Source organism: Oxyura jamaicensis, chromosome 26, assembly GCF_011077185.1.
Source record: "Oxyura jamaicensis isolate SHBP4307 breed ruddy duck chromosome 26, BPBGC_Ojam_1.0, whole genome shotgun sequence".
NCBI classification, from domain to species: domain Eukaryota; kingdom Metazoa; phylum Chordata; class Aves; order Anseriformes; family Anatidae; genus Oxyura; species Oxyura jamaicensis.
In genome coordinates this window covers 2,799,754-2,826,306 of record NC_048918.1, presented here as the reverse complement: position 1 = coordinate 2,826,306, position 26,553 = coordinate 2,799,754, and the positions used below count along the sequence as shown (strand labels likewise).

General features: G+C 60.6%; 1 protein-coding gene across 1 annotated transcript in view; it reads right to left on the bottom strand.

Annotated features, from left to right (window-relative positions):
• The window catches only part of PPFIA4 (PTPRF interacting protein alpha 4), a 53,076-nt gene that overhangs the window by 13,991 nt on the left and 12,532 nt on the right, over positions 1-26,553 (bottom strand). Inside the window, 13 exon segments of the mRNA XM_035347151.1 lie at positions 1,362-1,453; positions 2,765-2,827; positions 4,242-4,373; positions 5,231-5,314; positions 5,907-6,041; positions 6,153-6,299; positions 6,723-6,944; positions 7,348-7,443; positions 8,565-8,639; positions 9,228-9,392; positions 9,517-9,618; positions 16,818-17,006; positions 17,008-17,647. Coding sequence (XP_035203042.1) covers positions 1,362-1,453; positions 2,765-2,827; positions 4,242-4,373; positions 5,231-5,314; positions 5,907-6,041; positions 6,153-6,299; positions 6,723-6,944; positions 7,348-7,443; positions 8,565-8,639; positions 9,228-9,392; positions 9,517-9,618; positions 16,818-17,006; positions 17,008-17,055 — 1,550 coding nt within the window. The 5' untranslated portion in view covers positions 17,056-17,647.

The following is a 26,553-nucleotide window of genomic DNA, read 5'->3' as shown; positions in this document are numbered from 1 at the left end:
TGCAGACGAAGGCACAGCCCAAGTTTCAAGAGGATTTAAGCCGTGGAGCTGCTGACAAGCTGCTCCTGAGCTAAAAACAGATAAAGGTGCCTTAGACAAAAGCTGACATTTCAACTGGGGGATTATTCTGGCCTCTGTAACTCAAGCTTTCTGCCGTATTGTCCTTCAAGAAATTAAAGAAAAAAATAAAGATTGCCTGTCTTGTTCTTGCAGACCCATGCAAACAGGTCCTGCATATGCTCCAGACACTCCTCCACAGCTGTCCTTCAGCCTCACTTCATCCTCGCTCTCCCCGTTTCTTCCTTCCAATGTGGGCATGGGGCCTCCAGGCCGTTTCCTCTCCGCTGCCAGCAGATCTGAAGCTTAGTCACTAGCTCCTTCCCTTCTTCTCCATCCTCCCAGAGAGGTGAGGTTTGGCAGCTGGTGGTCACTCCCAGCAATGCCTTGCCGCACCTAGCCCAGGTGGTGAGGGCTCAGGTGAGGATCTGGGCTCCCAGGTGGCCACAGCAGTGCGGTGGGGTGCACGCCGCCTCAGCACCCTCCTTTCCTTACCTCCTGGGACCACTCCTGGTTTCTTGCGGCTGTGCTGGCTCCCCTGGCCGGTGCCAGAGGCTGAGACCCGATGGACTCACCTCACCTCCTGGTGCACTGGGCTGGGAACCCCCCACCTCCCAGGTGATTTTAAATAAAAGGTTGTGGGAGGCCAAGGTAGAAAGGAAGGAAAAAAATAATGGAGGGGGGGCTTCTGCTTTGTCTGTCTGACCTCCAAAGCACCACAGCAGAGCAGAGCACTACATGGGGGTCTCCACACTGATGGCCATCATGGAAACAGTTTCTTCCTTCCTCCCCAGCCCATCCCAGCACATCGGGGGAGGAAGCGTGGGTGGTGAACATCTAGATTTCACAGGGACTAAAAATGAGCCAAAATGAAGAAAACGCTGCATGGTCTGCAGCACCTCGAGCTGGGCAGCGAGGATGGAACTAGATAAAGCCACCCCTGGGTGAGAGAGCTGAGAGAGAGGTTGCACAAGCCCTGAGCCCTTCGTGCAGAAAAAGAAACAATGCCCAGTGGTGTTTTTTTGTTGTTGTTTGATTAGTTTTTGTTTTGTTTTGTTTTGTTTTGTTTTGTCATTGGAGAGTAAATCTGGGGCCATTTGGTTGTTCTCAACAGTCCGTGTCTCACACAGGACAGATCTGCTCTGGAGCCAGAGCCGACCCTGCTGTGAGGAACTGAGTGAGACTGAAATGCCCAGCACCAACAGCATTTTGGGGCCCTAAAACCCAAAACGCCCTAAAGACACGGGTGTGGGAGGAGAGTGGGGTGTGTGCTGGCTGGCAGGGTTTTGGCAGGAGGCTCTCACCTCGTGTGCACGCTCTCCACGAATGTCCCGCTTCTGGTCTTGAGCTGATCGACCTCCAGCCGCAGTTTGTCGATCTCGTCTGACAGCCGTCGCTGTTCAGGGCAAGAGAAGAGATGGGCAGGGGTTGGTTTTGTGCCGAAGAGTAGCCAGATTTGGGGCAAACCAAGCAATTTCCAGGTTTATATTCCCTTTAAAAGTCCCCATCCCAGCTTCAAAGCACCAGCAAAGAAACAGCTCATGCAGGTGATAGTGAATGACAACACTGGGGTGATGCCAGGGCGATGCCAAGAGGGGAGGGAGCGACCACGGGGCAGACAGACACACACACACGTGCTCGAACCAAGGCTGCTTTGTGAGATGAACGAGAGCCAGTCCCACCAGGACGCTCTGGCTTTGCTCCAGGCTGCACATGCACATTCACCGTGGCAAAGGGCTGGCAGCGTGGGACCCGCCAGCCAGATCTGATGCTGGGCCTGTCCCCCCCCCCAGGCCGGGACCCTGCACCTGCACTTGGTGGCCGTGCTGCCCTGCGGCAGATGCCATGGGTGGGGAGGGAGGCAGAGGGATGGGATCCTACAGACACAGCAGGATCGGATCCCGTGGGCCGAACTGGGGTGGGCAGCATGCGGGCAGCGTCACGCAGGTGTCCAGGCTCTGCCTCTGGCCGGAGCTGAGCAGCTGTGGCTGGGTAGCGCAAGCAATGCCTGCTAACCCTCGCAGCAGGCAGGGAGCATCTGGGAGAGCAGAGGCTGCAAGCAAGGGGGAAAGCAGCCCCCCAGACCCTCCCGTCATGCACAAGACGTGGGGCGCATCCCCGAAGCTCCCGTTGCTTCAAAAAGCTGCAGCACCCTAGCTTGCTGGCACGGGCTGGTGTGGGCTCATCTTGCAGACCCTACTTAGATGGTTTATCTGAGGGCAGGGGAGGGTTGGAGACCTACGGTGATTTCTGCAGGCTGGGCATGGAGAAGACCACCCCGCCAATCGAGCAAGGAGGTCAGGAAAGCCTTGAGGGTGAAGGGGATGTGGCTGCCTCAGCAGCACGGTCCCTTGCAGCCAGGCTGCACCAGGGAGCGCCGGGGCAAACCCTCCTCTAGAAATGAGGACAAAGCCACCACAGCCTCGCTGCTGTCCTCACCTGGCAGAGGGGTGGATGAGTGTGGTAGAAATACAGAGATGGGAGCGAACATGCCTGTTCAGGAACCGAACCGGGGGTCTCCAGTGAGGCGGGTGGCAGCTTCCATCCAGCCACTGCGTGGGTGAGTTTGTGGCCTCCTGCTGCTGGGTGCTTTGGGGTCCCAGCTCCTCCAACACTAGGATATTTTAGGTGGCGTGGCTGCCACTAGTCAGGGGTTAGGAGTGAGGAGGTGCAGTCACTAGGGCAGGCTCCCTGTAGCCGCATTTACCTTGTCGTGCTGGTGTTCCTCTATCTGCTTTTGGGTGTTTTCCAGCTCTTGTAACAATGTGTTCTTTGAAAAAAAAAAATAAAAGAAAGGGAACAAAAACAGGAAAGAAAGAGAGAGACCATTGAGGAGACGGCTGCGTGGCCTCACGGGGACGGCCAGCATGGAACTGCTGTGTGGACAGTGGGACCGACATGGGCAGGATGGACGGTGGTGGCTCCCAGCCTGTCCCTCACCTACCTGCCTGCAAACCAGCCTTCTCTGCAACCCCCTGCTCCTCAAAAGCAGGGCTGCAGCCCGTCTCCAGTCCTACACTGGGGCTGGGGCATGGCCACGGTGGGCATGCAGCAGCCAGCGCTATGGCAGGGCTTGCAGATTGGGAAGGTGGCTGAGAGGAGATCAGCTCCTCAGGAGGCTGGACCAAGGGCAAAAATGTCCCCGTCTCTGTGCTAGAGAAGAGGTGTGGGGAAAGAAGAGCTTCAACTGCCTGACGTTTTGCTCTTTGGGAAGTCAGATAGCAGGATTTTTGCCCAAGGATGACCTGGATGTGGCGTGCGCCAGCGTCGGCAGCAGGCTGGGGAAGACAACGCTCCTCCACGAGGGGCCAGAGCTCTGCTCCCTGATTGTTGCTGTCTGGGAATTTGGAACCAGTCCCACGCGTGAGTTCCTGTTCTGTACCCAGAGCCACTCCGACACCGGCTGAACACCTGCTGGCACAGCCAGGTCTGCCTGGGGACAGGAGGTTCAGAGCAGCAGGGACACAGACCCGGTCCTGGAGGCATTAACCAGGGGTGCACCTCCCTCCGCGCCCCGGTTTGTTACGGGGAGCCAGGTCCCTGCAGGAACCCAGACAGAGGTGAATTATCAAGGGTTGGTCTCCTGTTGCCTCTGCGAGGTTTAGTCCTGCTCTGGGCCACCTGCTCTGCCAGCTAATTGCATTCACACGGCTCAAAGGAGAGCCTGGCTCCCCGGGAGGAGCAGGGAGGGAGCTGGCGGCTGCTTGCGGGCTCTGCTCCGGCTTGGAGGAGGCAGATGGGGCCGGTGGCAGGGCCTGGGGGACGGGAGGGTTTCACGGCAACACGTGGAGGGTTCGGGGATGAATGCTGCATTTCCTCCTGCAGAATGCAGTGGGGTTTCACTCTGACAGCTGGGTGCAGACTGCAGGTGAGGCTGTGCTGGGGCAAGCGCAGGGAAGGAAGGGAATGGAGCAGGACAAATCCTGCCGCCGGCGGAGGCGGCTCGATGGGGAGCGGGTCCTGCTGGGTGGGGGCTGGCAGGAGGCGAAGGCGCAATGCTGAGCACGCTTCCCCGCTCCCACCAGCCCTGGCACCCGGCTGGCATCCTGGACGGGGTCATTTCTCCATCCCTGCATGGGCACTTCCAAACACCCCTGCTTCAGCTGGTGGAGGGTCCGTGTCAGGTCCCTGCAGGTCCCTCACCCCCCGACACCTCCCTCCCGAAGCCTGCCCCTAGCCGATACCTTCTCCTCCAAGGCTGCCATCCTCTCCTTGAGGTGCAGCTGCAGCCGCTCATTAGACTCGCTCAGCAGCCGGTCCACGGTGTCCGAGAGCCGCTTGTTGTGCTCCTCGTTCATCTTCTCCCGCTGGCGGGCCTGCAATGGCAAACAGCAACCGGCCACATCAGATCCAGTGGGTCTGCTCCTGCTGCCGCGAGGAGCTCCTTGTCCTCCTGCCACCCTTTTCCTGCTGTTCCTGTTCCAGCTGATTCACCAGGACCAGCTTCTGTTGACAAATCCACCCCTTACAGCACGGATCTGAGCCTCTGCTGGGTCCCTGCTGGTCTCTGCTATTTCCCAGCCAGGGATGAAGGGGACAGTGACAGGATCCAAAGTCACAGACTTGCTTGGCCTGTGCACCCCCAGGGACAGTTACAGTGTGGGGACACTTTCTAGACCCCAGCAGATCCTTTGAAAAGGTCTCTCCAAATCTCTGTTCTGGGAGAACACAACGAGGGGTTTCCCCAGCGTGACCCAGACCTGGAGGCACGTGCTGTAATGCCATCTGGGTGACCCAGGAGGTGGCCACAGCAGCCTCCCTTGGAGACAGCCCGGCTGCCAGCTGAGGAACACAGCCAGACTTTGCACCCCACGACACGTTGGCTCTGTGTTTAGGCTTGCCCTGCATTTGGGGTCCTGGCTTGGTGCTTTGTCTGGGCAGTGCCTGGAGCTGCAGGGAGGAAGGCATGCTGGACGTGGTGTGCTATCAGCAAGATTTGGATGCCCAGGAGAGAGGGAAATTGCAGAGGACCAGCATGAGGTCCTGGGGGACTCTAGATGGAGACATCCTCACCAGGAAAGGATTAACCAGGCCCTTCTCCTACCCTCTTTTGGAGACAGCAGCAAGCCCCCCCTCTGTACTGTGCCCAGGCACCCAGCTGTCACAGCAAAGGGGAGCTGAGGCCAGATTAGGACCCTCGAGGACTCCCCCATCCAGGCTGAGCAGCACTTACCCTGGCCAGCTCCTGGTTCTTCTCTTCCAGCTGGCTCTCCAGCTGCCGGAGGTGCTCCTCGATGCTCCCATGCCTCTCTTCTGCCTGGGAAAAGCAGAGCAGCCCTCTCGGATGGCGCTCCCCAAAACCACAGGGGCCCTCCCGCATCCCTCCCCCCATCCCTGCATCTGCATCCTTCCCAGGACGAGGCGCTCCCTCCTGCCGCCTGCGTCCCTGTGCAAGAACTGCTAGCGAGGGGATCAGAGATGGAGGTGATCCACAAGCAACTGGGCACCTGTCCCAACACCTGGAAAAAGCAGGGCTGGCCACATCCACACCTCCACCTGCACCCTCCCAAATCCAGCCTGGGTCCTTCCTCCTCCTCCTCCTCCTCGTTCCAAAACTATCCCAACACCAGGCGATGGCCACCCTGACCAGCAAGGCCGCCTCTGCCTTGGAGAGAGCAGCTGAGAAAAGGAGCAAGCCCTGCATGTGCAGGACACGTGAGGAGTTTTAAAAGCTCTGAACTCTCCCTGCTACCACAGAGAAAGCAGAGGGCAGCAGAGTTCAGAGGCTGGGACCGACAGCGGGGTGCCCTGGGGCTGCCAGGCTCCATCTCTGCAGGTGGGTGCCCAGACCTGCCCCTGGTTCCTGCAGCCCCCCCGGCCCCTCCACCCCACGCACCCCTCACACTTGCCTTGGTGAGCGCTGCGATGCGCTGGGCCAGCTCCGCTTCCACCTCGGGCAGCGTCTCCGCTTTCCGCATCGTCTGCTGCAGCTTCTGCTCCGCCAGCTCCAGCAGCTCCTGCAGGTGCCGGGCTTTCTCCTCACACTGCGGGACAGGGCAGGATGCGACTCCTGGCACCCGGCTCCTCTCCCCAGCACCCGCTTCTCCCTCCCAGGTCCCCGGGGTGGTGGGAGCCTTTGGGTCCTGCTCCGGTACCTGGCGGTGCAGGGACTCCTTGTTGGCCAATTCGCTTTCCAGCTTGTCATTGAGGTCGTGGATGGAGGTGGCTTCTCGCTGGGCTGCTAGGTAGCGTTTCTCCAGCGTGGTGATCCTCTCTTCCATGTCCTCCTTCTGAGCCAGAGCCTGGGGAAGCGATGGGGCTGTCACACCCCGAGCCGTGGCCAGCAGTTTGGGAATAACTGGGCCAGAAAGATTCTCCGAGCCTGGGAAATCCCTGAGCCTAAGCATGCAACAAAAGCCCCGCTGTGCACAAAAATATGTAGGGGACAATAAAGGGAGAGTCAGGTAATCCCAGAAAATGTGCTGGCATGGACACAGCTCACGGCCCAGGGGTATTTCAGTGTCTGCCTATAACTTCAGGGTAGTCCTGCCGACAGATGTGGGGACAACCCCCAAAGGCAGGGTTTTTGGGGGGAACACTGGCCTTCACCCTCCTTTCCCATGCTTACAAAAGGGGTTACAAACTCTTCCCAACGTAGAGCACGTGGAAGCAGCAGTGAACTGCAACTGCAATGGGCATTGCAGAGTGAGGGAGCAGTGCCTAACCTCTCGGAGGTCCCGCTGGTACTTGCTGCTCATCTCTTCTGATTTGATCAGATCCTTCCTGGCAGTGCCCAGATCCTCCTCCAGCTCCGCGACGCTGGCAGCCAGTGCGGAGATGCGCTCCTTGGCTTGGACCACTTCGAAATTCTGCTTCTCCAGGAGCTCCTGCAGCTCCACCACCCGGCCTGCCTCATCGTCGGGGTGAACAGAGCCGTTGGAGAGCCGCTGCAAGGCACCGGAGAGGGAGGTGGGTGCCCGGCTGCCCCAGGGCTGGCACAAGGGGCAGCTATGGGGTGGGTGAATGGGGCAGGGGGCTCTGGGACCCCCCCGGAACAGTCCCCACAGCCAGGGATGTGGCTTCTCGCAGGCACAGCGGGATGGGGTTAGCTAAGGGCTGAGCCCCTGGATGTGCAGAACACCTCTGGGAAGCCGAGCCCCTAGAAGCATCCAGGTGGGAGCACAAATTCCCCTGTGCTGGAAAACAGCTTGTATCCAAAGGGCATTTCCCTGGCGTACAGAGCCAGGGGAGGGCAAAAAGCATTCAGTACCCCAGAGGCTGCAATAAGGGGGTTAGAGAAACCATGGCCTTGGTGAACGTGGCCAGAGCAGGCGTTTCTGGGGCTCTCACCTTCCAGGGAAGCTTCTGCGCTGGCTCCTTGGGCTCCCTCTCATCCCGCTCGCCTGCTGGGGCTTCCCGCGTGGCGCCTTGCTGCAGAGCTGCCACCTGCACACCGACAGGGATTCATTAATTAGAGAGGCAATGAAACCAGCTGGCCTGGCCATGAGTGAGGCCAGCCCCAGCACTCCCAGGTTTGCAACTGGCTTCCCACTGCCTTCTTCCAGCATCGTATTCAGCCTCTGCTTAGGGCCAAGGGGGTACAGGAGAGAGAGGGTGAAGGAAGAGGGGAAGGCAGAGATGCTGTGCAGGGAACAGGGGGGTGAGACAAAGGCTTGGGACTGATGGAAGATGAAGCCACATCTTGTTTGGAGAGAGCAGTGCTTGCTAAAGGCACAGAATGAGCCCAAATCCCAGCAGTGAGGTTTTGCTTGTGAGCTTTCAGAGTCCTGAGCCCCGTGTCCCTGGAGTGTCCCCTTGTATTTCACTGCTTTCTGCAGCCAGCTGGACTCTGAGCCCAGTGCAGATGAAGCCAGCAGGAGCAGGGGATAAACCCCACCACTGCACCGTGCTCCACCGAGGCAGAATGGAGAAAGCTCCCTGCACCGTACCACAAGATACATCCCAGGATCTGGAAACAGGAGCAAAACTTGGCCAGGCACAGGCTATACGGATGGCTCTTTCTTTATAGCACTTGTGGCTGGGAAAGGATTTCAGGAAGGAAAGCAGGATGAGCATCTCCTCCAACATGAACAGGGAGAAATACGAGGGACAGAGAAGTCCCCGTGCAGGGGCTGAGCAAAGAAGGAGGTTGCTGGATGGGTGCTGGGTGCAGCAAGGTTTGGGGCTCTGCTGAGGCTGGGAAAACCCCAACAAGCAAAGTCACTCTCAGCCACCAGAGATGATTCAAGTTTTGGTTGTTTTCATCCGTGAAATGAATACCAGTAAGCAAAACAACAGAGGAAGCCTTGCCTGCAAGACAAAGCTTTCAGTGTTTACAAGGTTTCCTCTTTCACATTAAGTATAGGCACGCCTGCATGTGAACAGGAATTTTAGAATAGCCTTGCATTAACAATGCCCAAATGCCATTTTTCTGACCCGCGTGAACATTTGGGGGCCGTAGTTCACCAAACTCAACCTGAATTCACAAATCTGGCCTAACTCTAAGCAGTCCCAGCACAGCATTGGCCCCGACAAGGGCGCAGGGTAGGCTGCCAAGCACCTCTTACCTGCCGGTGGGCATCCACCAGCTGCTCCTCTAAGGTCGCCACTCGCTCTAAGGACGCTCGCAGGCGCTCCCTGACCTGCAGGAGGGTAAAACAATGGGGCAGGTGGTTATTTATTTATTCTGATGAGTGTCCTGAAGCCAGGTGAAGCCCTAGCCCCTTTTATCTGTCTGCAGGCCGGGCTTAGATGGATTCATGTCCAGGGCACAGACTCAGGGAGGCTCCAACCCATCACTTGGGAGAGCAAAAGCGTGTTGGGGAGGAATGGCCAGGGTCAGTCTGACTCCTGGAGGATGCCACGAGTAGCTTGGAGTAGCTTGACCAGGCCAGGCTAGCTTGGGGATGTTTTTTTAACATAGCAAGGAGATGCTCGAGGCAAATGACTCAGGAGAAACTACCACCATCAGGGGAGAAACCTGGAGAAGCAAGGTCCCCATCCCCAATGGCCTTAAGCCCACAGAATCTGCTCCAGCCCCAGTGGTTCCTAATATCTGTTTGCTGAGTTCCCCAAACCTTCCTGCTGAGGCATCCCACGTCACCATGTCACGGAACGAAATAAAATGCCATCCAGCCAGAGGGAGGAGGCCAGGCTGTCCCAGCGAGGAGCGCTGGGAGAAGGTCTGCTCTGAAGGAGGTGACGGGAGAGGCCCCGGCCACCCATCTCACCTTTTCATCTAGCGCCTTGTGATGCTCAAAGAGTGACTTGAGTGCCTTGAGCACCTCGACCTCACTGGAAACCCCAGACGGCGACTGGGCCTGACGCTTGACCACGGTCATCCTCAGGGACCGCTCATGCCTCGACACCAGGCACTCCAGGTGCTCCAGCAAGAGCTGCAAGAGGGCAAACGTGAGCTTCTTGTCACCCCAGGGGCTGGGGATGCCAGTATCGGCCCAGCAGCATCTGGGCATCCCACGTTTCTGGGGACTGGAAGCTGGGGAGGTTTTTGCTGCTTACCCGGGTGTTGTTGCGCTCAGCTTTCAGCTCTGAGATCTCCTCTTCCCTCTCCAGGAGCTGCTCTCGGCACGCGCTGAGCTCCCGCGTCAGCGTGGCAAACTCCTGCGGAGAGCAGGGCACGGCCGTTAGCTGGGAGCGTGGGGCGGAGACGGGGCCAGCATCCTGAGCCCACTGCCAGCACTGCCAGCACGGAGCGTTTCCCAGCCCTGCCCTGCCAGGGGGTGACGGGGACAGCACGGGAACAGAGAGCAGCCAGCGGAGAGCGCAGGCGGGCTGGGAGGTGATTTATTTCTTTAAACAAGCGAGGAACGCGGCAGCACCCCGCTGTTTATCCACTTGGTTTGATGTCCGGGGACACAGGAAACTGCTCTCTGGCTCCAGAGGTGCTCGATGGCATTTAAAGCATTCCAGCCCAGGCCACCAGCACGTTCCCATCCCTTACCATCCCCTCGAAGAGCACCCACCTGGGAAATGTCCCACCGGGCTGAAAACTCAGCCAGCCACCCCCAAGCCCCACGTCCCAGCCAAGACAGATGGGGCACGGGGGGAGAAGTATCCCAGCTGCTAGCAGTCAGGCAGGTGCCTCCGCTCCTTGCTCCGGTCCCTCCCAGGAGCTGACATCCAGCAAGAGCCGTGCGCCGAGGGATGGCACGGCAGAGGGACACGAGGGACCCCTCCGAAACACAGCGACTGCATTTGGGACTGTGGTGGAGCAGAAAGGAAACCCGCTGTGAAGTTCCTAGGGTGCAGGAGGGTCAGGAGGGTTTGTTTTTTCTTGAAAAAAAAAAAAAAAAAAGGAAACACGAGCACCTGGGTTAGCCCAGGAGCACTCTCCCACTGCTCCCAGTTGCCGTTCCAGGCGCTGGTTTGTGCCAGGGCTCGGTGACATGCTGCAGCTGGGACTTTGTAGGGTGAAAAATGCAAATGAGGAAACGCTTCATGAATTTACACCCGCTTCACGGGGCTGTCGAGAAGAACTTAAAAAGGAAAAGGGTTGCAGAAGAAGCTGAGAAAGATTTGCTTGAGCATTAACAAAACAGATTTTGACTGGGAGCTGAGAGCGGTTTCACAGCGTGAGATCCTTCCACTCTAATTTCCCGGTTAAACAAATAAAAAAGCCTTCAAAGTGAGGCAAGATGACTGAGTTTGAAGCAAATGCTCTGCTCAGCTCAAAGGGAGGCCTCTTGCACCAGCTGACGTCCCACCACGAAACTTGGAGTGTTTGAATCTCTTTGTCCCGGCTACATTTTCCTCCTCCCCTCCCACACCGTGCCCCGGGCTGCTCGCAGCGGCTTTTACCCCGGGGCGATGGGGACGGTGGTGTCACCGGGGATGCTGAGACCCCACAGAGGGACAGGAACTATGTGTGGCAGTGGGGAAGGAGGGAAAGAGCGATCGCAGCAGCTGAAGTCAGGCTTGAGCGGCCGCTCTCCTGCCCATCGCCACCCCTCGGGGCCGCTCCTGCCCAGCGCCCTCGCCCCGGCACCGCTGCAGCACCCCAGCCCCGTTCCTGCCCCATCGCTTCCCCAGGGGCTGCTCCAGCCCTGGCCTCATCCCCTTCCCGCAGAACGCACGCATTGCACCGACACCTCCCTCGCCAGCTCCTGCCCTGCCCAGGCATCATCTGATGCTTGCTCTTGGCCCACCCTGAGCCCCCCTGGATCGCAGAGACCCCCAGGAGGTAGCGGTGCCCGGCCGAGGCTTCCCTGGCGCCGCGCTCTCCCAGCCCCTGGGGATTAGGGCTCGGCTCAGCGCAGCACACACACACACGTGTGTGCGGGGCCGGGTTATGCAAGCACTTGCATGCAAGAGAGAGCAGCTTGTGAGCACCCCCGTGGATTATGTAGGGCTGGGAAAGCCGGCGAGTGGGAAGGGGAGAGGCACCCAGATGAGGTACCCGTGTACCGACGGATGCTTTGGGTTTGGGGACAGGCAACCGGGCTCGCGGCGAGCAGCAAAAGCCTTCTTGCAGCTGGGAAGGTCCCAGGGACGTTTTCCTGCAGCCTGAGCTTTGGTAGGCGATGCTGCAGACTCTCCCCTAGCACTGGGGTTGGGACCCAGCACATCCAAAGCCTCCAAATCCGGAGAGGTTGGAAACCTCTCGCTCTGCCCCACGGCCAGAGGGGGAGGCAGGGCTGCGGAGGCAGATGCTCTCCCTGCTGCAGCCCTTTGCAAACCCGCAGGTACATGGGGTAGGAAGCCCAGCAGCGTTAGAGATGCTCAGCAAATTGCTAACACAGGGCAGGAGGCAGCGAGCGGTGCTTCCTGCAGCGTGGGGCGGGCAGCCGGGGAAGACGGGTGCCACGATGGGGACAGAGTGGGCAGCGCTCAGCCCTGCTCACCCTCCTCTGCCTCCCGGGATGGTGAAGCTGTGCAGATTGCAGCTGCAATCAGGTTTTCATCCCGAAAGGCAAGGAGATTAAAAGAGAGAGAAAATCTGCGGGAGGGAGCTGCGCAGCCCCTGTCCCGGCCACCCTGGTGCCACCCACGGGGCAGAGGCTCGAAGCGAGGTGGTGGCTCCTTCCCAGGCTGGTCGGGGCTCAGCACAGAGCTCCTGTCCCGGCCCCCTCCGAGCCGTCCCCTTGTCAGGGAGGGCTGGTCGGATCCTGCACCCCGCACACCAGCAAGGCTGCCAGGCCCAGGGCATCCCGAGAGACCGCAGCGACTGTCCTTCCTTGGGGAAAGGCTGCAAAAAAGAGCATTTACCACCAGAAATAGCAGCACCCCTGCAGCGAGACAGGACAGCAGGGCACAACAGGGGTCAGCTGAGCTAGGGGGCACCTACAAGCCTGACGCGGATGCCTTGGGAATAAAAACAGGGACAATTCACCCCATCATCCACATAGGTGGATGGCTTTGTCAGCTCTGGCTGTGCCACTGCGGGTGCTTCTGGGCCACTGGCAGGCACCGGGCAAGGTTGGGGATGGTGAGAACAAACTACCCCCAGCCCCAGCTGCAGACAGAGGCACACCCCAGAGCCCAGCTTTTTCCCCGACCCGCAGGGGCGAAGCAGCAGCGAGGAGGACGCAGTGATGCTCTCGTCCCCTGGCCACGGGCAGGCAGAGCCGTGCGCTGCATGCCCCTGGCTCCAGCGAGCGCTCAGGCTAAGCAGGGACACCTTTAAACGGATTAGAAAGCGGAGCAGAGGTGCCTGATCTTCAATCAAACGGAGGATAATTAGAGACGGCGCTGAGAGCCCCCAGGAGCCCTGCGGGAAGCCCAGCAGCCTGGGAAGTGGCTAATTGGGATTAAAACCAAACCTTGGGGCACCAAGCCCCGCGCAGGAGGGACGTGGGGGGACGGATGCTGGTTTCACAGTACGAGCCAGGAGGGAGACATGGAGCACTGCGAGGTGTATGGACACGGGGTGCTGGGGCTTGGGGCTCTTTGCTCGGCAGGTGCCAGGTTCGGGGTCTCCAGGCTGGAAAAAAAAGCTGCAGGGAGACCTCGAGGAGAGGTTCGGGAAGCTCAGTCCTATAGCATGGCTCAAAGCATGGAAAACTGAAATGTGAAATCCCTGAGCCACCTTCTGCCTCTCCCCATGCCGTCGAGATCTCACCAAAGTGAGCGAAAGCCCGTTTGTGGCAGGAGCACGGCCAGCGCTCCAGCGCACCCGAGCCTCAGGAAGGAGCTGGCTCCAGCTGCGTGATTAACGGCATTTCGAAGCCCCTAATTGGAGTGATTGCTCCTGACAGGTGAGGCTTGCAGCGGAGGGCGATGCGGGAAGGCTGCCCGCCTGCACCTGGAAACCTGCTGCTGGCTCAGCGTGCGAGGGACAGAGCCCGTCCGTCTGTCCGTGCCGGGAGGAGACGGACCCCCCAGGAGCGGCACGGATCTCCAGGAAAGCCCTAAGTCCCCACCGAGGGGCCGAACGCAGCCCCAGCAGCACGCAGCATTGGGAAGGTTAAATCCTGCCTGGCACGCTGGGGTTTCAGCCATCACCCCCTGACGGTGCCGGGCACCACGGTGCCAGGTCCCGGCCCTCGCAGCCCAGCACCGTGGCTCTGCGGGGATCAGCCGCGGGTGTCGGTGTCCTCCCCTCTCAACGTGCAGCCACGACGTGTTTCCACCCATGGAGAGCGGCTTTGTGCAGCTGAGCAAGGAGCAATCCACACCCCAGGGTCCTGAGCTCGTAGGAGGGTTCAGAGCTCAGCTCCCTCCATCCTTTCCCAAAATCTTAAGGTACTTTAAAGCCCTCACCCCGCGGGTGTTTCCCCCCCTGCTTGGAGCCTCTGGGATTTGTGTTTTCATGCTCGTTCTTTGCAGAATGAATTCTAGATTCGCTTGTAAGTGAAAGGGGAGGAATTGGGGTGATGCCAGGATCCCACCCACCTCCAGAGAGCTCAGGGGTCCTGGAGGCTCTGCCCTGGCTCTCAGCTCCCTGGGCAGCCCCAGGAAGCAGCAGGAGTGTGGCACAGTGGGGCCTGGAAGGAAGGATTGCAGCAGCTTTCCCAGGACGTCAGCAGCCCTCTGCACAGCAGCCTCGGTGAAATCTGGGAGCCCGTTCTCCCCCTGACATAAACGGGGACAGGGATTTTTGCCAGACCCCCAAGCCCTGGGCAGGACAGGGAGAATTGCAGTCTCACACGGGATCCTGAATCAGGAGCACATCTGGACACATCTGGACACATCTGGAGCCATGCACACAGCATCCCTGGCTCGCGCCTATACCCCGTGGGCAAGCAGGAGAGAGCTGGCAGCCGTGCCAAGGCCCCGGGGTGCTGCTAAAGGCACCCACACCCTGCCCAGGGCTTGGTCCTCGGTGCCGGGGCTCAGCCACACACCCCCCGCACAGCCGGGAGGGGAGAGGGATTGGAGCCGGGGGCTTTCAGCCCGATTAAGTCGCGTTCAGCGCTCCCACACGAATAAATAAATCACGTAAAGAAGCATTAAGGCAGCTTAGTCTCCCTGGGAAATCGCCCTGGAGTTCTGCCTTTTTGGGGGCTGAGGGATGTCCCCACAGATTAGGAGGGGGCGGCTCAGCCATGTGGCACCGGGGAGGGGGACGGGAGCCGCAGGCAGGAGCATCCCCGGAGCATCCCTGCCCACCCCATCCATGGGTCTGCCCCACTGGGGGTCCCAGTGGCATTCAGCTGCCCCAGTGCCCCAAAGGGACACGGAGTGCCACCTCCCCTGGTCACCAGCCAGCCCAAGCCATGCACTGCCTCCGTAAAGCCAGCGCCTGGCTGCTTGGAGGTGCTGGGAAAGGGCTGTCGGCCTCGGGGGGCCACTGAGCTGTGCCAAAAAAAAAAGGGGGTTCTTCAAGCAGGCTGCTTCCCAACAGTCTGTCAGACCCTTCCCAATAGGGCCTGACAAACTGCAGAAAGCTCCTAGGCAAAGCAGACCTCAGGAAGGACCACAAAAGAGGAGGGATAGGACGGGACAGCCACACTGGAAGCCCCCCTTGCCCCCCGCAGCACCCCGGGGAAGCGCCCCACCGCGTCCCGCTTACCTGGTACATGCACATGCTGGGGTTAATCCCATTGGGCAGGCGAGCAGCGCCGGTGGCTTTGCTCCCCGTGTTCATGCCGAGCCCTCATCTCCCACGAGGGCGGCCGTGCCCGGAGCCCCCCTGCCCGTGCGGGGAAAGGCCGGGCAGCAGCGGGCAGCGGGAGCCCGGCGCCGTTCCCCATGAGCCGCCCGCGCTCATCGCATCCCTCACCACGGGGCAGGGAGATGGAACGGGGCACCCGGGGGGCTGGCGGGCGCAGCGCTGCCAGCGGGAGCCTTCGCGCTGACCCAGTTTGCTCCGCACGCTGCCGTGCGTGGCGCTGAGGACCCTTTATTGGAGCAGGAGCGGAGAGTAAATCCGCACGGTCCCTTAATCCGGGGCGGGCGGCGCGCTCAGGGTGACCCGGCTTGCTCTCTGCAGCGAGCGCTGGAGGGAGCTGGGGGGACACGAGCCACCAGCGCACGGTGCCCGACACCTGGGGGTGTCTTAGGGAACCTCTGGGGATGTGGAGTTACCCATCCATGGGGCTGCCAGGGAAGAGCTGTCAGGTGTTTTTTTTGCTTTGGGCAGCCTGTGGAGAGCGCGGAGAGCCCAGCTCTGTGCCCAGGACACGGGCTGCCTCTCCGCCGAGCTGCCTCCTGGAGTGGAGGAGGGACTCTGAGAGCCGGCCAGCCACCATCACCAGCTCTGCCCTGGCTCATGCCACCCATTTCAGCCCATCCATCACCTCCTGTCTCCCTGGGGTTCCCCCAAAGCCCAGCACCCTGGTGTTTGAAGCCTCCTCTCCCCCCACATCACACCAACAACAGAGGTGTGGAAACTTCCCCCCAAATCCTTCAAATCCTCCCCAAAAGCTTCCCCCCAGGTGTGGGGCGCTGCACGCCGCCCCGCAGGGCCCTGCAGGGAAGGTGGGCAGCTCAGGCACCCCGTGCAGCCCTGCGATGCTGTCCCCCCCCCGCTCCTCTCCTGACCTGAGCATCTTTCCTCAGGAGGCTGAGCTCGTGTCCAGGTCTCTGGAGCGCCTGGAGCGGGTCCTGCTGGTGGAGGAGCCGGGAGCACGGCAACACCCGGCTCTGGGCAGAGCTGGGAACCCCAGCGGAGCCGCAGCCAGCCCCGATTCCGCCGTGCCCTTGGCTGCTTGCTGAGCACAGACCGCTGGCAGCCTCCCCGCGTGCTGCCCGTCTGCTCCAGCTCAGGGAACAGCTGGGCTCGCCGTGACGCCTCGATCCCCGCTCTGCGCCCAGCTCTGCCACCAGCGTCCCCACTCAGGACCAAGCTTGGGGCAAAGAAAGTGCTGACACCTGAGCCCGCACCCCAGGGCGATGGAGCCCTGCCGGGGAGGGAAGTGGCCTCCAGCCGTGGGCAAGAACTGCGGTCAGCGGCCCCGTTTGGGGACTCTGTAAATGTCAGTGGGGACTCGTGAAAGCGAGGACTGCCCCGAGTCCCACAGGGGTGGCCGGAGGCAGCCAGCCAGGCTCGCTGCCTGAAACGTGCTGTCCCTTCCCCGCACACTGCTTGGTGCCAATGGGCGAACGGGGGCTCTGCATCTGCCTCCATCACCTCAGGGTGTCCTCGGGGAGGTTTTGCCCCTTCTCTGTGCCCATTCCCCTGGGTGAGAGCAGAGATAACAGCTCCATGCTTCCCTGTAAGGAGTAACAGACCAACAGGGGTACAGGGGAGAAGCCTACGGGTTTTACTGCTGGCACGAGATGTGAGACACCCGGCACCGTCACCGCTACCCACCAAGTCGGTCTTCCTAAAATCCCGGGCTAAACCCAAGATCTGAGCGGCCGATTGCCCTCACACACCTCGGGACAGGCTCCTGCTCATCCCGGGGCCGTGTCCTTACCTGCGGGAGGGCAGAGTTGAGCTGCCTCTGGAGCTGGTCGCGCTCCCGGAGGGCCTCCTGCAAGCGGCTCTGGGTGACGGAGAGCGTCTCGCGGGTCTCCCGCAGGGTGTCCAGCAGCTTGTCCCTCTCGTCCAGCATGTTCACCATCAGCTGCTCGAAGTCGGCATCCGCCTCGGAGCCCTGCGGGGGGGCCCAGGGGGTCCCCCTCGCTGATGGTGGGCATCACCTCGCACATCATGGCGGGACAGGATGGGAACGAGAGGGTGCTGGAGGCGCCCGGTGGGGCGGGTGCTGGGTGCTGTCGAGCTGCAGGGCCCCGCTCACATCGCTATGGGCTCCCCGCGCACCGGAGAACCCAACACTGGAGAGGGCAACGGGGTGGTGAAGGCAGAATGATGCCCCATCCCTTCTTGGGTGCCCACCGAGGGCTAAGTAGAAGCTGGCATCGCTGTCGCGGGGACAAGGCGATGTCCTTGGCACCCACAAGGTCCTCGCAGTCTTAAATCCCCCTGCTCGGCTGCTCGGCACCGCCGGTGCCGTCGTGGCCCCTCACGCTGCTGTTCTGATGCCTTTTGGAGGGGCTGGAGCATCAACGAGCCGCGGGGATGCTCAGAGGGGGACAAAGTGACCCTTGGGGACACGTCGCAGAGGTGAGCTTGAGCTTGCAGCAGCACAGGGAGGGTCCGGGGGGTATCTGGGCTGCCCGGGCATGCTGAGGAGGAGTCAGGTGAAGAGCGGTTGTTCTCCCTGAGGCGAAGCGAGACGGTCCCAGCTGGTGCAGGAGAGTGTCTCCGTTCAGTGCCGTGGCTCTTTAAACAGAAAGCTGTGACCTGCAGGAGAGGGGACAGCGATCAGCTCCCTCCTGCTGCCCCCCCCCCCCCCCCCACCCCAGACCCGCAGGGCGCCCACCCAGCACCCTGCGCTTTACGAGTTCTGTAACTTTACAACAGATGAAACGCTTGAGACTCGGTCTGGATATCCTCATCTCACCCCCTTTCGAACCAAAAGGCGGACGTGGACAAAAAGGAGGACCTGCACACCGTTTGGGGCCAGAGCAGCCTGTTCTGGGCTTGGGAACTGGGATAAAAAGGCACGAACCGAGCAGCCGAGCCGCACGGCGGGGCCGTTCGCCCCCGCTCAAAGGCAGCGTGCACAAAGAGATGCTCTCATGCACGCCCAGACATGCAGGCACCCGCTGCCGAGGCCAGGGAGCCGTAGCTCCGTTCTTGGGATGACATTGGCTCATCAGCTGATGGGAAGTTCGACACAAAAACCCTCTAAAAATAGAGAAGCTCTGGCAAAAGCAGCAGCCCCTCAGCGTGCATCCAGCGCACTGCGGGTTACGCTGAAAGCCAGCTCCCGCCTGCTGGAACAGGGGCTGGGGCGTCCCGCGGGTGGCCATCCCACCCCCCCGGCCTTTTACAGATGTCAGGGACGTTCCTCAGGTGGGATAAAACCTGCTACAGGGACGTGACGCTGCCCTGAACCCTCGAACGGGTGGCCGGGATGGCTGCGCACAGGACAGCCCGTCCCCGCAAAAAGGAGGCTGGAGGGGGGAGAAGGCAGGGAGCGAGCCCCCCCCCTGCAGCCCCTGCTCGCCTTGGACACGAGCCCCATTCCCATAACTCCCAGAGTTAAGCAGGTAAAATGTTTTTCAGTCCTCCTTCCCCCCGTTGGTGTGCCCAGTGGCCCCCAGCAGGGCCACACCACCAGGTCCCCCTGGGATTTGGGCCAAGAAGAGCAGAAATCAGCCTTACTCCCCAGCCAAACCCTATTACCTCGGGTGCAAAACCCAAACTAAGAGGGTCTCACTGCTGTGCCGCTGCTTGTGGGGACAAAGGGTGTCCATGCTGCAGAAAGCCAGACGGCCCCCCAGCACAACGTGGCCCCAGTGGCAAAACCGTCCCCATGGCTCGTCCCCCCCGCTGCCCTGGAGGGAGTGAATTAATTCATTCGGGTGAATTAAGAGACATCAGTCAAGGCACGGAGGGGAGAGCCCCGTGGGCGAAGCTTTGCGGGTGCTCGGGGAGGGGAAATGCTGCAGGGAACGACCGAGACATAAATCTGATGGGAAGGATGCCGGGACGGAAATTTATCGCAGCCGCAAAGGAAAGACTCGCCGACCACGAGGAGATTGAGACGCCGCTCACGGGAGGCTGCGGGGTCCCCCTGCACCCCCCGAAGGAAATCCAAGGGGCTGGACCCGCACGATGCTGGAGGAGGCCCAGATTTACCCCGTGCATCACACAAAGGCTCCTTTTCCTCTCGCTTCCCCCGAGGCTGAGCACGTGTCTGGGTGTTTTTGGGGTAGGGGTGAGCCCGTGCGCTATTTTGCTTCGTTGCAAGCTGCTCCGGTGTTGAGCTGCGTCCCGGACACCCACCAGGCTAAGGAAGGGAGGCTGGGGGTGATGAGGACAGCCTGGAGCCCTCTGCCTGTGGAGGGTGATAGCGGGATGGGGGGACGTGGCATGGCCCCAGCACTGCTCCAAGGCAGACCCAAGGGTGGAAATCCCACAGGGACACTTTAGCCCAGCACGATTTGGCAGCGGATCCACGGTTCCCCACCGCAGGGCTGTCCGTCGGGCCGCTCTCCCACCCACGGCCTCGGGAGCGATTATTTCTGGAAACAGCCCCCCTGGTTCTCCCTCAAAACCAGAGTGACAGCAAAACCACAGCCCCCCGGAGCCGGACAGCGAAGGGGAAGGACCATCAGCTGGGGTCGGGGCGGCTGCAAAGGTTTTCTTGGTGGTGCTGAGGAAGCCGGGGCCAGGCTGGGTTTGGTGCCTGCTCTCCCCAAGCCCCTTGGAGCTGGATGCGCCTGCACGCGGGGACAGGCACGTCTGCAGCAAGCTCACACTGAGCATCAGCTCACAGCCCTCTAGAGACGGCTTTGTTGAGGACGGACACGAACCCCCCCTCATTCCCACACCACCCCAAAACCGCTGGATTTTCTCCCTTCTCCAAAAGGGACGGGAAACCCTCCACGGCCACGCACCCTCTCCCTCTGGGAGCGCAGCTGGCGGATGCATGCAGGACACGGTCCCTTCGGGGCGAAGCTCAGCGTTTCTTTGGCACCTGCACGCCCAGCCGGGCACTTTCGAGCCCCTTGGGGCTGTCGGCGTGCACGACCACCCAGTGCACCCCACACCCTGCCCAGCAGCAGCCGGGTGGGCCAAAAGCAGCCCTCGGCTGCTGGGCGTCAGAGGGGTCCGAGCCTGCTCGGAAGGAGCAGCAAAAGGCTGCCAGCGAAGCTCAACCTTTTGACTGTATCTGCTAAGACTACAGACACGCTGCTGCCTGGGTTTAGAGGGCCTTATCTGATGGGATAATCATCGGGTAGAGTAGCGAGGCTGCGAGGAGACAGCTGGTGAGCCGAGAAAACAGACACTGCGCAGCTCGAGCCTTTTGCTGGGTATTTTTAGTCCCGCGGGGCTGCCAGGCGCAGACTTGCTGGAAGCAGGTTTGTTGCCAGTGCAAACGTACTTTCTTTACTATCCCGCCCCCCCCCCCCCCCAACGATGCTTTCCCCACTCTTCGGGATGGCAAAACAGCGCAGCCACGTCCCACCCACCACCCGCTCGGAGAGGCTGGCTTGCGATGGCAGCGCCTGGGTGTGGAGCAGCTGATGGAGCCGATGGAGGGCAGGGTTTTTTTTCTTGCCCCTGGGTGGATTATTTGCTCAGCACGACCCCGTAGCGAGCCACGCTGCCGGTGGGATGCTTGGCACCCACCCCCTGCCCCGGGTGTTGCCCCCCGGCTTTCCCTCTTACACCAGGATGAGAAGCACTCCCAGCACCTGGCCAGGCACAAATCCGCCTGCGCACCGAGGGAGGCGAGCGTGTGGTTTTTCTCCGAACAGCCTCACTCTCGTCTCAAAGGAAAGGAAAAGAAAAAAAAAAAAAAACCAGCAACAAAAAAACCTTCATGGCTCTGTCAGCAAGATCATCACCCCAGCAGGCAGCTGGCAAAGAGGGTTTAACGCGCACCTCGGAGGCAACAAGCTTGCGGAGATTGATCATCCCATAAAAACGTCAGTTTGATCTTTTCCGCTCCTAGAAAATCCTCGTCAGCCGCCCTGCCCGGCCTCAAAAGAGCAGCGCGGCGCAGCCCACACCAGCGCCCGCAGCGCCCTGGGGCTTCCCCTCCGCACCTCGCAGTCGAGCAGGGGGCTCCGCAGCCCCGACCCCTTCCCAGCCAGGCCTGGGAGGAGGAAGGAGGGTGATGCCCTTTTGCAGCAGGTTTTTCCTCGCAGCAGTTCAATTTTTTTTTAACCTTTTCCTTGTGATGCTGCGTTAAACGTGGTTACGGGGACAGGCTGTGAAATGGGTCGTATCCTGAGATAAGCCCGTCCCCCCCATCGCTGCTCCTGCCGCTGGAGCCGTGTCCTGGCTCGAGTCCTGCCCACCCTCGTTGAAGCCGGGCGCTGTTTTGGAGCAGCCAGGGCAGCTCGAGCCACCGATCCCCCCACCCAGCCCCGAATCGAGGGACAGGCTGCGGACAGTGAGTGGGGACATCTCCAACAACATCTCCGCCACGGAGCGGCTTTTGGTGGGAGACGTAATTAGGGGCTGAGGAGATGGAGACTGTTCCTGTGCGTGAGACCAAGGGGATGCTGAAATGCCCCGGCTCAACAGTGGAACTGCCATGCTAAGCCCAGCAGGTACAGCCTCATCCCAGCACGTCTCCTGGGTCCTAACATTTACTCCCTTGCCTACGAGGAACCACTGGGGCGCACTGTGGCCCCTGGGCACCTCCAGTCTCCAGAGAAGGACCAGGGAGATCCAATATACACTGGGGCCCATGTGGTGACGGCCCCTCCGCGTGCCCTAACGCTGATGGCACTGTGCAGATGGTCCCCAGCTGATGCCGAGGACAGCCTGTGGCCAGGACACCCAGGGGTAAGCAGGGAAACGGGGGATTCTGGCTAGAAACGAGGTGCCAGGTTTTTAGCAGTGATGGATTAGATTTGCATCCTGAAGGGTGAGATGGGAGCGTCGCCGCGGCCGAGCTCTGCGCTACGGATGTGACTGAGCCCTGAGAAGAGATGTAGCGGTGCCTCCTCGCCTGCCTGGCCCCAGTCCCGCATCTGGCAGGCACTGGGATCAGGGGCGAGCGAAGGCTTTTTGCTGCCTACGGGTGAAGTCACCCGACGTCCCTGTGCCTGCAGCAACGTGTCCTTCGCTCCCCTGGGGACACAGCCCGACTCGGCCCTTGCTGGAGGTGCAGCAGGACAGGATGCTTGGGCAGCGTCTTCAGGGCTTGGACCCTCTCTGAGAGATGGCAGGGAAGCATCGGGTGCCCCTAAAGCTTCAAAGGATCCTGCGGACAATCAGAGGACTGCTGCTCCCAGCATCTCACCTCAGTGCTTCCACTTTTGCCTTGAAGGTTTGCTCCAGACCCAAAAAGCGGTTCCCACCCTCAGCCTTTGCTTGCTCCAAGCTGCTAAGTCAGAGGAGAAACGGGGAGGCAAAATGTCCAGATCTGGCTGTTTCTTCGCAGGGAGAAGTAAAGTGTTAGTATTCAACCGATATTTATAGTTCCCTGTGGGAGGGGAGGCATTACACACAACTTCCAGCGGGTATTTTCAGAAAGCCACCTGCTCCTCGCCATTGTGCAGGAACACAATTGTTCCGCAACAAAAAGCTCATCAGAGGATGAGCCGAAATCTCCGCAGCGTCCCGCGGGGCGGGCGCAGGGTACGCGGCGCAGAGGGCGAGCACCCCAAGAGGGGCTGGCCCCACACCGTGCCCGACGCGCAGGACACGGCACCTCCGGGAGAGCGTCGTTATCGGCCACGTTATGGTCCCTGTCTCGGCCTCTCTGCTTCTGGCTGCAAAATGGTCTGTGCGTCCTCGCCTGACCCCAGAGAAAGGTGAAATGTCCCTTTGTTGGGAGGAGGAATGCGGCACGGGAAGGGACTGCTGGGGTAAAGACACCACCACCCGAACCTGTGTGCTTTGGGGCAAGATGACAGACGGGAATGAGAACTGGAGGGGCTCCAAGCCGGATGATCCCTCCAACAAGTGGGATCCCGACGCCTGGCCAAGAGCCTCAGCAAGCCCAGGCTCACTTCAGACTTCATCCTTGGATCCGCACCAGCCAAAAACCCAAACAAGGGGAGAGAGAACAACACGTCTGACGTTGCTGCTAAACCCGTGAGGACGCCAGCATGGCCAGGAGCTCACACGGGAACCCAGCAAGCGGCGAAGCAAGGAGTATCACCGTCGCAGTAAGCCCACGAGCTGGATTTCACCCTGCTGCTGGGGGGTTACCCAGAGCTATCACAAACGCCAGCCAAATCCCCCAGATCCTGCTCCCACAAAAAAAAAGCCACGACGCTGGCTACGATCAGTTCCTCTCGCTGCTTTTCTGTTACCTCGCCATCCCCACCGCCCCGCGTGCACGCGGCTGTGTCGCCGTTTTTGAGTTTGCAGCCACCACCTGCAGCCTCTGGGAGGACAAAGCTGGCTTCTCTCTGACTTCTGCCTCACTCAGGGTTAGTTAAAACAGGCAGCAGGGGGAAACGCAATCCTAATTCTCCTCCAGAACCAGCGCGCTGAGGTGGAGCAGCCCCTGGAAGCCGTGGGACCCCAGCAGCCGCGCTGCTTTCCAGCCCAAGGTGGGCTCAGACTTCTCCGAGAGGGAACACGCCACGGGCAAGCAGTCCGCAACCCCACGGGGAAAAAAACCCCACGCTTGTCCCAGAGGCAGCACCGCTGCCAAGTCCCCTCACCTTTGGGAGAGGGAGGCTTCGTGCCTCGGTTTCCCCATCAGCAGGGGGAAATCCTGAGCTGCTCTCGGCAGCAGGGACCGAAGGGCAGAGCCATGGGAGTAACGCTGAGACTCGGAGGGGTGGCTGGAGATTTTCTGTGATTTCATGGTTTTGCCATGGGCCCTCCCGCCTCCGCGACGTTTTCGATGAGGAGTTATTTCGTTCTCCAGCCTGACGCCCCGGAGCTGGGGGCCGTCCTCCTCGCTGCCAAACCAGCACCCACGCGTGTAAATTTATTCAGCGCCAGGGGAAGAGCCACCAGCACGAAGGGAGCTGCTGAAATCTGTGCCACGGGCGTACCCGAGCCCTGAGAAAAGACAGGGGAGCCCCCTCACCCAAACAGATGCCAGTACCTGTGTTAATGCTGGCAGCTGGGGCTCGTGTCCTGGACCTGGGGATGTGGGAGGCTGCGGCCTGGCAGAAAACCCCGCTGCAAATGCCACGTGCATCCCAGAGCAGCGGCCACTCGCTGGCATCTCCTCCACACCCAGGTGCATCGTCCTCCTGCTGAGCACAGGCTGCAGATTTCCAGTGGAGGAAGAGCCCAGGGATGTAATTTGGGCAGCAAAGTGGCAACCCGGGCTTTTAATGTGAAATTTGGGAAGGATCAGCATGTATTCAGAGCTAGCAGTGGACAGACTGGGGAAGTGCCCAGTGCTGCTGGCTCCGGTTCGGACTGCGGCAGATTTGGGCACACATCCTTGAGTCTCACCCGGGGGGGTTCCGCAGCCAACGCGGCCTGAAGGGGAAAAGCAACGGCCTGGGAGCACGACCACGGCGAGGCCTCCAGAGCTCAGCAGTTCACCACCAGCCGCTTCAGCATCCGAGCAGAGATAACGGCAGGGAGGCCCCAAGCCCTCCCCGTGCCTCCCATCCCACATGCAGGCAACCCAGGGGCTTCCCCAGACGCACCAAACCGCCACTTCCCTGCACCCTCCCAAGGCACCGGAGGTTTTCATTCTTCCTGTCCGAGAAGAACACCAACGCCTTGGCTCGACCCCAGCCAGAGGCACCTCGGTGGTTTTGGAAACCCAACGGGTGTGGGGGCTCCCCCCTGGCATTCACCCCCTCTCTTTCCCTTCCTTAGGCTGAGTGCAGGCTGGCACCATTCCCCTCCCGGGTTTCGCTTTAGCAAGTTATTTAATCAGTTTGCAGGCGGCAGAGCTAACATTAAGCACTTGTTGCCCAGCTGCAGATGATCCTTGGTGGGGAGCGGGACCCCGGCGTAACGCTCAGCTCAGTGCAACTGGGCACCAAGGCTGGTGGGGCCAGATCCAGTGCCAGGACAGCTCCATGGAAAGGAAAAAAATAAAACAACGTTTCATCTCCCCACGCGGTTTGGAGGGAGCAGATGAAGCGGGCAGAGGAGCAGACAGGGCAGGATCCGGCCCAGGAAGCAGCAGGCAGAGATGCAGCTGAACGGCGCCATGGCCCCCGTCTGCCCCAGCCCAGGCCAGAACCCCCCCGATCTCGCTCCTGCGCACCCGAGGGTGCCCCGGGGGGGCAGAGAGGGCGCAGGCAGCCGGGTGTCAGCTCCTGGTGTCGCATCCCTGCGGTTTATGGCAAGTGACACAGGCAGAAGCAGCCACGCGGGGACATGCGAGGACAGTGACATTTAAAAGGCGGCCGGGGGCAAGGCGCAGACACTCAAGCTCTGTCTGCCTCTGCGTAACCCACATCAAGCAAGCCCACGTCTCCAACCCGCGCTCTTCATTAATTAAAATTAACCCACAGACGAAGCTCGCGGGCACGCAGCCTCCAGCCCCAGGGGCCAGGAAAGCGCCAAGTGCCAGCCCCAGCCGGGCAGCGCCGCGTGAGGGTTTCATCTGCAGCCGTCTCGCTTTTCAAGCCTCATTCCTCGCGAGGAGGTTTTGGTGGTGGCTCTGCCTCTGCCTGTCCCCAAACATCCCGAGGCAGTGGCTCACCGTGCCAGCAAAGTGGGCTTCCCAAAGGCTTTGGGAACTGAGCTGAGGAGGGAAATCCAGGTCGGTGCCCTCTGGGAGAGCAGAGGAGGCAGCTCAATCCTTATTAGCCACCAGAGAAACCACAAAGAGCACCTCAAAAATACCCAAGCGTGGAAAAGCTCCAGCTGGAGCTCGCTCCTCCTGGACTCAGTCCAGGAGGAAGCGGTAACAGATAAGTCCAGCTCCCTCCAGAGATCCCAAGTTCTGGAGAAGATGGGGAAGAATAAACCAGCCTTTGTGAATGTCACCAGATGCTGTCAGAGCCAGCTCTCAGCAAAGCCCCAGGGAGCCCCAAGAAGCTCCTCCAGCCCCCTTCTTCCCATCTCTCTTCATAAACCTGCACCCCCAGCCCAGCTAACGGCCCTCAAATACCCCGTTAGGGGTAGGAAGGCTTTCCAGGTGATCCCAGCACCCGCCTGCTCGGCACGGTCCCAAGGGTGCCTTGTCCTTGATCCTGTGCTCTGCACCCATCAAGGGGTGCTCAGCGTGGGGCTGTGTGAGCAGAGACCGGCCAGAGGAAAGGCTGCAACCCAGCACCTTTCTCCCGGTTGGGGGATTTGAAAAAGCAGCACAAGCTTCAAACTGAGGGAACTAACACCAAAATTGCTCCAGAAAGCACGGGGAGCGTCGTGGTTTGCGTGTCGTGCTTTGCACTGGGGTAGCAGCAATTCTTTGTGCCGGCAGAGCTCTCAACAGAGCTTTTATCGTCACAAAAAGCAGCAGCGGGCATTAGTTCAGCTCAATTTCCAACTCGCTCCCTCTTAAAATGTCAGCTCTGCAGAGCTGAGCGAGCACAGCCCCGAACCCCAGGGGCAGCCCCCTGCAGGTCCCACTGCGAGGTCCCACGGCCGTGCCCCATTCGCCCCAAAAGGCTGCGGTGGTGCTGGCCCCAAGCGTGCCCTCGTCACGCCTCCGTCCGCCACCCCAAAGGGCATCCAGGAAGCATCCGCCCCCGTTACGCAAAGCGCAATCCCCCCCCCAAGCACTTGGAAGGGCTCCT